This window comes from Hemibagrus wyckioides, linkage group LG11 (genome assembly GCF_019097595.1).
Source record: "Hemibagrus wyckioides isolate EC202008001 linkage group LG11, SWU_Hwy_1.0, whole genome shotgun sequence".
Lineage (NCBI taxonomy): Eukaryota > Metazoa > Chordata > Actinopteri > Siluriformes > Bagridae > Hemibagrus > Hemibagrus wyckioides.
Window position 1 is genome coordinate 16442746 of NC_080720.1, and position 13269 is coordinate 16456014.

A 13269-nucleotide genomic window follows, 5' to 3' on the forward strand; every position below is an offset into this window, starting at 1 on the left:
GGGAGGAAGAAAGAGATTGAATATCAATGATAAAGGAAGAACAAAGCCTCTGCCTTTGTGTGTGAGTGGATAAGGGTGAGAGAGAGCAAGAGACAGAGAGACAGAGACAGAGAACAACTAACAGTAAGACCCAATGGGCTGCTGGATTCTACAGTAATATAAGCTGATGCGTAATCATGCATTTAGATAAACTAGTTAGTGATTGCGGTTGGGCTGAGACACAAAAGCACATGGTTGTTTAGCACCTTTCTCAGTGAAGGTGTTCGAGGAGAGATTGACTTCAAGCTTTGCATACACATTACAACACAAATTATTTCAGTATTCGTCCAAAGAGGAAGAGATGACAAAGAGAAACGTTTACATATAGATTTACAAAATGTATGTTTACAATAAACATGCACATCCTCCTTAAAATAGTAGTACACCGTAACACAGGCCAGTGCGATTGATGTGTTGTCCTGTATGATCTAAATCTTGCTTTCTCTTCCCCCGTGAACTCTGCACTCACCCTGGCTATACCCCATGAATGTAAACCAGCACAACATCCTTTTGTTCTTTCCTTACGTTGCATCTGTAGACTCTTCAAGGCTGCTCAGACCCCTTCTGGACGTATGAGCCTAGACGTATCTTGGTCTATATGGATTTACTGCCTGGAGTTTTTCTCACTCTTTCTCTCATGTTTCTTTTTCAGATTGAGATCCGTGACACAAAGGATCCCCGTTTTGGAGTCCAGCGGTTCCATTAAAGAGACGCCACCTCCACTTCTTTCTTCTCTTCCTTCTTCATCCCCCGTGTCCTTCTCTCCTTGTCCTCTCAGGTCTGCGTCTCTGACCTCAGTTAGGAAGCTGCTAGCTCAGCTTTTTGTAATATAGGACTGGCCTGGAGCACACTTCAAGAAGAGAACCTATTCTACATACATACACCTGTTTCAAAATGAATTCAAAATCAAGACAAAAAATCAATTTAAAAATTCAGCTTTACAAATCCAACAACTCTGGGAAAGTGATGAACCTTACACAGTATTATTATTCTATATTATTACTATGATTACAATGTTACAGTGATAATTATGCTTGCAACAGCAGTATTATGTTCAAATTTACATATTTTATCTAAAATGGGAAAAAGCAATTATTTCTAGCTTTAAAAAAAATACATTCTAATAATGAATTAATGCATATGTATAAGTGCTTGGGTGCTACTTGAGACACAGATGAATAAAAAAAAAAAAAAAATCAAGCCAAAAATCAAATAAAAGAAAAAAGGGGCAACATTTTGTACAGCACAAGATGAAATTTTGAAGACCGACTTTTTTTCCTGGAAGATTTTGAACTCCCTTCTTTGTACACATGGTCAACAACCAGAGATTAGTATGAGAAAAGAAGTAGTTCATTTGTAAATAATAGATTTCTATGGAGACAGGGTACAGACATAACACATTTATTGACCCAAACTATATTCCCACTCCACCCTGGAGTGGATTTATAAAAATTCTCACCATTTCTTCATCTCTTGATCAAATGGGAACTGCCAGTTCTCAGAGTTTATAGCTACCATGAGGAGGCTATGTTAATGTCTGAAGGTTAAACATTTGTTTTGGCATGGACCTTTCCATTGACAACGCTTCACTGGTTATTTAATCTTGTTTGCCTTTCTTTCTTTCTTTCTTTCTTTCTTTCTTTCTTTCTTTCTTTCTTTATTTATTTATTTATTTATTTATTTATAAATGAGCCTCTGTAAAACAGCAGGGAGGTGACTAGTAAAATGCCAATTTTCGCATTCTGGTTAGAATAATTTCATTCGTTCCTGAACCTTGCTTGTTATGATCCTGTTACATTTATTTTTGTTTGTATGTTTGTTTCATTCATTTTGTCTTGATGAAAAGCCCTGCATGCTGCATTCTACTCAGGCCCGACATGTGGAGCACCGATAAGTTGTATTTCACCATTTCCCAGATCCAATGAGTCAAGCATCAGTGAGCTCATACAATTGCACAGCACAAACTAGCTGACCAAGACGGGTCAACATATGAGGTCAAGGAGCATATGTTTGTCTTCAAGGGGACACAAGCAGACTGAAGATTCATCTGTGTTTAGCTTCTAATCTCAAGTTAGGACATTCAAAGAAACGTTTGGTGCACTTCTGCAACGAGCAAATCATGTGCTACAATCAGCCGCAGGTAAATGAACCTTTTTAATTACACAAGCTAAAACTCTGCACGAGACTAAGTTCAGGCCATTGAGGTGTGGAGTTCAGTACATTTTGACATTGTTTAATGTAAAGAGAAAAAAACACTGTAATATCAGATTTGGTCACAGCTCCGCAGCAATGTGATTGAAAGACTGAATTATTTTCCGTTTTTAAAAAGGTACAGTGTGATGGATGAGATGGTGGACGTCAGGTGCAGAAACGCCAGAACAGCATTTTGCTCCGAGATTCTTAACTAAGCACGGCAAATATCCATGCCAAACATAAAGCTTCTGATGTTGCAGTATGAAATCTGGCCTGTCTGTTACAAAGATCCTGATTGGGGCTTTGATACATTAATCACTGAGGCTAATTGTGCAATTGAATACACCATGTAGATGTTTATATTCGAAATGTGTTTACAATGCCATTAACGGTTGCGTTTCTGTTCTTTGGTCAATGTTGGTTTTTAAAATAGCTGTAATAGTCTCTTTTCCCCAAAATAACCATTGCACACATAACACCTTTTGTGCTCCCTGGGCAAAGAATTTCTTGTACAGAGACTTTCCTTGTGCTCCACAAGAAAGTGTTAACATTGATGCTGGGAATAATTTCCTGGGTCATTCAAAGGACAACACACACACACACTGCACTAACCTGGAGGGAGAGTCTGGATAGCACTGTGCAGCTCTGTGGTTGGACACTTTTAAATACAAGAAGCTGAAGAGGGAAATTCCTCCATATGGTGCTTTATCCCTGTCTCCTTCTCAATCAGCGTTCTCTGCATCACCCCAGCCTCAAACGCCCCACAGCCCTATGACCATGGAGGAGGCGTGGGATGAAGGGGACAGGAATGCAATCTGTGAATGGAAAGGAGAAAAGGGAGTAGTACAAGCAGAACAGAGCAGAACTTTTCCTCAGCCTGCAAAATAGAAGCAATGATCCCCTTGTAGACATGGCAGAGAGCCTCAGAATCCCTACATGTCCACATTCTCCCTTTGGGCCACACTCCCTCTCTCTCACCATCATCCATGAAGACTTATAAATGCAACTCTGTGTTTCCTTGATAATATATGAACAAACATAATAGTGGTTTTTGATTTTATGCCTTTTAAGTCTAAACGCTTCTTTTGAGCATATAAAGGGGTCACGAGTGGTTCTGAAGTCCGGGAGAATCCCTGTACTGCAATTTAGTGTGTTTTTATGTTACAGCCCACCTGATTAAACTTATTAAGGCCAGATACCTCAGACAAATAGGCTTTTTTTATGTTTTATGATTGACTCTTATCAGAACAAAACTTTTCTAATTAAACCTGGCATATCACAGTTTTTTAATGGATTAACTTGGAACGATTCATATGATTCAAAGTGAAGCTATTTAAAAGGAACTGTCAATTTTCTATTTACTTATTTTGAAAGCAAAGTCACCATTCTTGCCTGTGGTGTCTGGCTTTAAGATAGCTGAAGAGCTGAATCAGGAGCAGAATAAACACTAGACGACAGAACAGAGGTCTCAAAACGGTGTGACCCGAAAACCCACTGAAAAACAGCTTACTGTCCTCAGGAGTTTTTCTTGTAGTGGGAGTGAATGTTGTTTGGTTTGGAAAGGAAAAGTTTGGATATAGAAATACACTTGGATTATTTTTATTTCACAAGAGTAAAGGTCACGCTTTAAACTGCAGTATTATGCCATATTTTGTATGACACTGACCATCCTATTATTAAAATAGGACAGGAAATGTGAAAATAATACCATGATTTGAGAAGAATAAGTGCGTGTAAAGGAGTGAGAGCACAGACGCTCAGTGACGTGGGTTGGCACGAGATCTAGGTATAAGTCTAAGTCTAAAAATATTTAGAAATCTTTGCTGTGTGGTTTTGGATGTTCAGAAAGGCAGTGTTTACAACACAACTCCTCCATCAACTGCCTGCATTAATCCATCCATCCATTCACCTGTAAAGGAAAAAGTGAACAAAAATGCAAAAACTTTTTTGTTTGTTTGTTTGTTTGTTCATTGCCTTCTTTTTCAAAACTTTTTCATTTGTTTTAAGGTCCAGAAATCAGTCTGCTATCATATTTAATCATTTATTAAAACCTGATTCAAATTTTATTTAATGTATTTACATGCCTCAGTGCTACTATTTCCTTTAGTATGTACTGAACGATTGCATCTTTTATTTGTGAACAATGACGTTATCTTATTTTGAGGTATTAAGATTAAACAAAACTGCATTGCTTCACTTCTTCCTAACTAAAATTCAGTGGATTCTGAACTTGTTTGTTCACACAATAATGACCATTAACTATTTGCAGAACAGTTGTATTTCTCGTAATTAATATGCACTCAATATCGAGATGGAGGAGATGCAAATGGAACATTGGCACATTTTAACATTGGCCCTGAAGTGTATCAATAGCAATCACAATGTCAGTGTCCGATCAGAAACGATCCTTTCACACGGTTCATCATTATGTATACAATTGGAGAAAAGCTAAGGACTCCAGTTTTGGGAAAGTTATTAAGCTGTTCTTAATTGCTGTCACTTTCCATTTCCCTTCTGTCTTTATTGATTTTTGTAACTTTCTTTGCAAACTTTTGCTTGGAAGTAGATGTGCCAAACCAAACTGAGCAGACTGCTGTGGACAGATATGACTGATTTTTTTTTTTCCAGTATGTATTTTTTTCCCCCTGTGCAAGTGTTGAATGCCTTTCTGTTGGAGTTTTGTTTTTTTGGTCTAGTTGTAAATGTTCTTTTTAATCTGATATTTTCTGGTATGCTGCGATGTCTCTTCATAAAATGAAAAATGTTCTTTGAATGTTTCTGCAAGATTGTCATGGGGGAGTGTAAAATGACTGACATCGTCATCGCCACTTACACATTGTTGGTGTTGTTTTAAAAGATAAAAAAAATCCTAAATAAATTATTTGAATCGGACTTCGAATTTTATTTCGATGTGAACCTGAATGATTTAAATTGTTAGGAAGTATAGATCTTTTGAGCCAATAACTAACTAAATTGTCCAGATTGAGTATCATAAACATGTGCATGAGAAATAAGGTTGTAGTTATTCAGACTAATATTTAATGTATATTTACTATTTTGTTTCTTTGACCAATTCAGCCATCAAATTACTGCAACAACCTGAACACTCTTTTCTCTAACTCTCTTTCTTCCTATGAGCCCAGACTCATCTGCTTATGTGAGCTGTCAGTGATCGACACTATCAGCCCCTAATGAGAGCAGTGGCACAATCTCTCTCACACACACACACACACACACACAAAATATAATCCAAACCTTCCATACACTGTTCCAGTTCCAGTTTAATGTTCTCTTTAAGGAATAAAGCATGACAGGTTTATATAAAAATAATCATTGCAAAGCAGAGGAGCACCATCACTGTGAATTTGATTATTTTCCTACAAAGGCGTGTCCTAAAATGTTTTATTGCTTGTGTACCACAGCAATGTGCTAACGATTACAATTAAAGTGTTTTATCCATTTTAATGTTTAATGTTAATAATCGTTCCCTTACTATAATCTACCTTACCAAGACAAAATTCCTAGACTTTCTCATATCAGAAAACTTAGTTATAGGTTTACCACTGACTCTGGTGATTTCCAAAAATGCTAAATAAATGTCTCGGCCCAGAAAGCTGCTCCATATCAAAAACATTTCTAAATCTTTTAGATTTGTACAGCCTGCCATCCAGGTCCATGTGTATATTGCTACTATAGAAACGTTAACTTATTAAATCAAGTGTGTTAACATAAACCTGTGATTTATCTTGTAGACTGCACCACTGTCAAAGCTGGAAATCAGATTCAAGAATTCTTCCTTACTGATATAAACTAGAAGACTTGTGTTTTTGAGTGATGCAGAAGGAATGGAGAAGACAATACAGTCTGTTTTAGTTGATGCACAAAACCATCTATATTACACAAACTGCTTCTCAGTACTGAACTGGCTTCAGATTGCCTTATAGTGCAGATTAAGAATCTGTGTCTGTGCCTAATATTTGGCACTGCTTAAGGCAGCAACCCTCTAACACACCAGAATTTAGTTTAACTTCTTGTAAAAGCAAGCCAATGTAATACACAGTCTTCCGGAAACATGTCTTGGCTCGTTGTGTGCATCCATTCACCCCAGTGCGAATGGGGAGGTTTGTGTGTGTGTGTGTGTGTGTTTATGTACTATTTTTAGCAGCAGGAAAAGATGGCTGGGGGCTGTGTGCAGCACGATATGTCAGATGAGATTGGGCTTTTTATGGGTGTGTGTTGAAAATCCCCAGACAGGAAGATATAATATTTGGGACCTATTATTTGTTCCTTAATCTATGTGATTTTATAATTCCCATTTCCAGTCATTGATCAGTGCTTTACAGACAAGGCTGTGTGAGGTAATGTAAAACAAAACAAGTCACAATTTGATAAGATGGGCCAAGTGTTATAAACTAGCAGGAACATTAAACTGGAGTGTGTGGATATCAAGGTATTTATGCACAGGTTTAGGAAGTTAATAACATACCAGTGATGAAATCTGTATGGAAAAACACATGAAACCCCAGTTGATGGCAAATATTTATGGATGAGAATGACTTAATGATGGTTCAAACATTTTTTACTTGACAAGAAACAGCAGAAGCACTATAAAGAAAAGGGCTGTTATAGATTTAAAAGATGCGTGGGTTTCTCCTCTGCTGATGTTTTACATTTTACTCCATTAAGCCATGCATGTTAGTTTAATTTCTCTAGGGCATTTGGTCCTTGGTAATTGAGTTATAAAATATGTATGTATGTAATAATGTACATTCAGCCAGTCACAAAACGTAGTACATGATAGCTTGAAATACCGTTTCTACACACCTTAAGGTACCAGAACTTTTTTTTTTGTCTACCTGCACCTGACATGAAAGGACCAAAAAACCTTTTAACATGGATGGAAAAAGGGAGGAAAAAGCACACAAGAGAAGAAAGAACACAAACAGGGGGAGTGTGTGTGTGTGTGTGTTTGTGTGTGTGAGAGAGAGAGAGAGAGAGAGAGAGAGATGAACAGATGGCCAGTCTTGCACTCATCTGTGGAGAGCTACTTCCTGAAGCGTTGGTTAATGGCTCCAGCAAAATGTAGGGATGGAGATAAAGCATAGAAAGCAGAGCCAGAGATCCAAAGTAAAGAGAGGGTGGGGGAACTGGCCAACCAATGTAGACTGGGAAGCACCAGGGCAGGTGCCAACTTGCCAGCAGGCATTAAACAGGATTCTTTGGTGCTGCAAGCAGAGAAACAAGCTGCGGAAAGCTTCACTTTCACTGTAAATGCTACCCCACAGGCAGCTGGCACTGAAACCCTGCTCAGGTAAAGTACTGAGAAAGTAAGAGTGGACTGAAGCCAGCAGCTCACCTGCAGGTTAAATATCAAAGCTTTTTATTTGGAACAGGAGCCAGGGTGGAAGTGATAAATGGCTCTGCAGTGATCATGTGGTGGTGAATGTAACAGGCCAGTGGGGTGATGGGAGTCAAGGAGAAATGATGGATAGAGAGAATGAAATTACAGAGGAAAAGGATACCAAAACAGGGGGATAGCAGAGAATCGTGTTAGTGTTAGTTATGGAGAAAAAGCACACACACAAACACAAACTACAAATAGGCTTGTTAAATGTGGCATTCATTCATTGCAAGTGATCTGGGAATACACTGACAACATGCAAGGCATGATTTATATGCTTTTGTATGTCCCACATTTGAGAAGATATACCATACACTTAATAGTGCAGTGGAGCTTGCTGCACACATAGCTGTGTAAATAAAGGCTGGTCAGTTCCCATGCTGACTTCTGTCCACACATGAAAATACCTACAATAGGTATGAAAGCATCGGACCTGGACCATGCAGCAGTGGTCACTGGTCTGATGAATTATGTTTTCATTTACATCATGTGGAAGGCCAGCTGTGTGCACTATGGGAAGAAGGTAAACTGGCTAACAGCAATGTTCTGCTTGGAAACCTTTGTCCTGGAACTGATGAAGATGCAAGCACTTACTGTCCCTAAACATTTCTACAGACCAAGTACACCCCTTTATGGCAAGAGTATTCCCTAATAGCAGTGGTCTCTTTCAGCAGCATAATGCACTCTGCCACAATGGGAATGCCACCAGGAATGCTAAGAGAAACATGACAAATAGTTCATGGTGTTGACTTGGCCTCAAATTCCCCAGATCTCAATCAGATCAAGCATCTATAAAAGTCAGATCCATGGAGGCTCTACCTCACAACTTAAAGGACTTAAAGGATCTGCTGCTAGTCTTGGTGTTGGATTCCACAGCACACTTTCAGAGGTCTTGTGGAGTACATGCCTTGATTTGTCAGAGCTGTTTCGGCAGCACAACGAAGACCTACACAATATTTTTTTAATGTTATGCAGTTTTAATGTTATAGCTGAGCAGTACATGGGTTGATTGATGGTGCGGTGGTGGTTGATGGATAGGGTGAAGGACAGCTAATGAACAGAACAACAAATGAGCTTCAATCATTGACAGTATGTGTACATCTGCAGTAAAAGGTTATTGGCTACAAAGTAAATGCACCTAATAAACTGGCAACTGACTGTACTATGCTTTGACTGTACCTTTACAGCTAGTCAGCCTCATATGTGCACTCTGCTGCTTTAGTGAATGAACACTTCATCTTGTATCTTGCATAAGAGATATATACATGGTCATATAAATACACAGTGGGTGTAGTGGGTTTCTGTTACACATCATCAGAAATAAACTGCATACAGTGCAGGCCTTAGTGAGATAGCACTACACCTCACAGGGCCAATAACACACTCTAAATTAGCTTGCTTATATTAGCAGACATAAAACCCAGTTTATGTAACTGGCTGATGCTCCAGATTTAATTCTGGAGTGAACATGTGTCACCACGTCAAAGTTTCTAGCCTCAACACAGAGAGAAAAACAATCTGATTAGAGACATTAAAGTAATTCACAACCTTTTCTGTTTTCACTGTCAAATCATCCCGTCACTTTCTCCAGGACCTCCATGTAGAGCTTTCTGTTTGTGAGTGTTATGATCTTTGATGTGGCTGATCAGTATAAAGCCACCCAAATCGTTGAATGAACATCACACAATTCCAGCATGCAAAGGAATTCTACTTTCCAATCTGAATGTTCGTCAGTACTCCAACACATGGCTTTTGCATGTCGTAACTACGGGAATGGAAGATAAATGTATAAATATTTAATGGCACTTTTCAACAGACCAAAAAATCCAAAGCTGTGGTCAGACCGCACAAGCCAAACCATGGCAAGACAGAAGCAAACACAGACACAGGTACCAGAGTACAAGCCAAGAGAGGTAGCACAGTGAGGCAGAAACGAGACAGGCATATGAACTGAAAGAAGTGCAGAGGAGGATTATGGGAAAGAAACTACAAGAGAGAAGAAACAGGGATGTTTTCACAGAGCTCTTCCAGCTTTTTATTTCCAGCTGTGACTGAGCTTTATAAAAACCCATCTGGAGTGGTGCAGTGAACGGAGTGAGAAAAGAAGCAGGACAGAGAAACCATACCGAAAGTGACAGATCCCACACTTACCATCTGGACTCAGAGAAAGCTGTTCACTGGTTCAGTTTCTGCTGCTTTTACTCATTCCTGGTTGTAGAGCTTCTCACCTGCTGCCTTCCTCATCTCCAACATCAGGCACATTCACAGAAGTTGGCTTAACTCTCACCAAAGAGTCCAGCAATAACACATCACTGGGTTCAACTTTGTTAAGCGTGGACAAATATCAGGATGCGCACAGTGAAGAGTCTGAGCATTGTACAGGTGCTGGTGTGGATTGTTTGTCTGAATATTAGTTTCATGTGGAACACCACTGGCACACAGGCTGCCATGTACCGTTACACAGGTAAGACATGAGTAACAGCTTCTAACATGACATTATGAGCATGATTACCCTACTTAGCCTGTCATATGTGCAGTTTTTCAGTAACACACAGGCTGATTACTAAACATTACTAAAGATTTTCATGAAAAATTGAGGCTAGCGTTAGGCTAACCCTAACCTCTATAACCCTAACCCCTAATCCTAACTCCAACCCCAAAACCCTAACCTCTAACCCTAACCCCAAAACTCTAACCCCTAATCCTAACCCCAACCCCCAATCCTAACCCCAACCCCAAAACCCTAACCCCTAATCCTAATCTCAAAACCCTAACCCCAACCCCTAAGGTCCTCTGGCTTGGATCAAAATTCACGTTACTAATTCTTCTACTAGCTCATATTACTAGCAAATGGCTACACTAAATTGTCAATAACTGGAATGAGTATGTATCTAATGCCCTGTGTGGATTTAGTGCCCCATTCACACTTGTGTTCCCACCTTGCTTGATTAAAATGAACCACCTTATTGCAGGCTGTCAGGCACAGCATTTGTAGCTTGCATGTTAATGCTGAGATTTAGGAAAACTTACTGAGGCAACAGCACACTCTGGTGGTCAAGCTTCTTGATATACACTCATTTTATTAGGAACACCTACTCAATCATCAGTTATCCAATCAGCCAGTCACGTGGCAGCAGTGCAGTCTAGTGGGTCCGGGGCTTCAGGTAATGTTTATATCAAGCAGAATGGGGGAAAACCTGATCTGTCTGATTTTGATTGTGGTATGATAGGTAGTGCTAGATGAGCTGGTTTGAGTATTTCTTTCAGCTGATCTGGGATTTTCACACACACAACAGTCTCCAAAAATCCTTGTGGGCTACAACAGTAGAAGAGCTAATCAGCTTCAGCTGAGGCTGCAGTGGGAACAGACTCACCAGAACTGGACAATTTTGATTGGCTAATTCCTGCTAAGACACTTAGATTGTATAGGGTCAACATTTCAATCCATGGACACAACTGCCTTGTGTCAATAGTCTGGGCTGGTGGAGGTGGTGGTAATGGTGTGGGGATTGTTGTTTTGGCACACACTGGGCGCATTAACACCAGTCGTTTATTGAATGCCCGGCCATGTGCATCCCTGTTTGGTCAGAATTTACCATCTTCTAACGGCTAGTTCCAGCAAGAAAATGCACCATGTCACAATGCAAAAGTCATCTATGCTGCTTTCAGGAACATGACAATGAGTCCTGTGTCCTTCAGTGGCCGTCCCAGTCACCGGATCTGAATCCAGTAGATCACCTTTTTGATGTGGTAGAATGGGAGATTCACGTGCGCCTGAAAAATTTTCAGGAATTATGCGATACACTCATGTCAACATGGACCATGATCTCAAAAAAAATCAATCCATGTCACAAAGTATTGAGTGTTGGGATTAATAAGTATTGGGATTTTGGGAGATCAAAGGAGGATCTTACTCAGTATGTGCATAGTGTTGGTGTTTGGTGAGTCTATCACAATTCACATTATGATTTTTCATGTCCACTCAGGCTTGTGCATTTACAAGGGCAAGTTATATGAAGCTGGCCAGACTTTCTACAGAGGATGTGACAAATGCTACTGCCACAGCACCGGCTACATCTGCTTCCCGTGAGTTTTAGAATTAAAAATTATTTTATTTCTTGCTTTCTAGTGTTAAACCTGCCAGTACTATACTACACACAACATATGCAGTTTATTAGGAACATCTACTTGATGCCTACATCCATTAGTCATTTTATGAATCCATCACATAGGTCACTTTCTAGATAATTACTGACTGTTGATATGCGCTTTGTCAGTTCTCCTTTACCTCACTCCTTATGGTAAAGGACCACCAGAGGAACAGACACCCACGTAATATTATTTATGTGGTGGAGCATTCTGGACACAGCAGTGCTACTCATATGACAGTAGTCTGATAATGACTACTGTATCAGACACAGCAATGATACAGGGACTTGGAAACTGCTTGAAGGAAAACTCATCAAATATGACTATTAAAATACGTGTGCACTTAGTGATTTTGGCACTAAGGTCCTCACAACATTAGTGTAATTACAATGTTGTTTAATGGGAGAAAGAAAATTGTAAGGTTTTGACAATCCCCATGGTGTTGGTGGTATTAGAACGAACGTTGAAAATTTGGAGCTTGATCTGTTTAAGCAAAGTCCAGAGAGAGCTGGGCAGACTAAAGAGCCGCTCTCTTTTGGTAGTCTCTTGGGTCAAACGGCAGGACAGGTAAGAAAACCGTTAACCAAAGTGAAAAAGGTTCATGTCAAAAAAAGCTTCATCTCATAATTTCAAGGCAATAAATCTTACTTTCTGTTCAACTCATGGTAATTATACGTTAAAAATGCAACACAGAATAAAATTCAACAAGATTAAAGGGGAACAATTATATGCGTCACAACATAGTGTGTAATGAATATTCATCATCAGAACAACAAAGTAACCAGATTTTCTTTTGCCAGTCCCACAAAACCAACGTCTTGGCCAAGAAAGTGTCGGCGTGTGCCAATGGAATGCGGGTACCGTGTGGTGTATCGCAGTAACTCAGCCCTACAGTGCCGGGCCTACAGCTGGATTTAGCGCCGCGGGCTGCGCCTCACATACAGTGAGAAACACATGGCACTTCTGCTAATTTGCATTTTCTCTAGTCAGCTATTCGTTAGTCATATTCAGGTGTGACAGCTGAGCAACAACATGTAAAAACCACATTGTTGTATATAATATTTTCATTACTCACAGCCTCTTAATGACATTACTGTCAGAATGGGTTCATTCATTCACAAGACTTTCATGTAGTACTTTAAACACTGAATGAATCATTAACCATTGTGTGCAAATGTAGAATTTTTTTTTTCCCTTTGGTATTCATTAAATTAAGGCGAAGCTGACTTCCTGTGTACTAATTCAACGAACAAAGGGTAATTATGCAGGTGAAATATTCACCGTGACAGACTCTGCAAGCAAAAGCTCAAAGATTAAATGAAGCTTTAGTCTGATTCGTTTAAGGTTAGTATAGCCTACACCACCCATCGTTTTTGTTTCCGATGGTCTTCTCACATCACCGTAATCATGTGTCATTTTAATACTACAACCATTTCCCAAATACATTGTCATGACTATTTTATTATCAAAAGACATTACATATCTTC

At 39.4% G+C, this 13269-nt stretch overlaps 1 protein-coding gene across 4 annotated transcripts in view; it reads left to right on the top strand.

Moving 5' to 3' along the window:
• Positions 1–5124, top strand: part of lhfpl4a (LHFPL tetraspan subfamily member 4a) — a 31308-nt gene extending 26184 nt beyond the window's left edge. For all 4 annotated transcript variants that reach the window (XR_009206037.1, XM_058402511.1, XM_058402514.1 and 1 more), the window contains one exon: positions 692–5124. Coding sequence is in view for 3 of the 4 variants with exons in the window: in XM_058402511.1 (XP_058258494.1) it covers positions 692–745 (54 nt within the window). In the remaining variant the exon portion in view is untranslated. The remainder of the gene's footprint in view (positions 1–691) is intronic.
• Positions 5125–13269: the final 8145 nt, after the last annotated feature.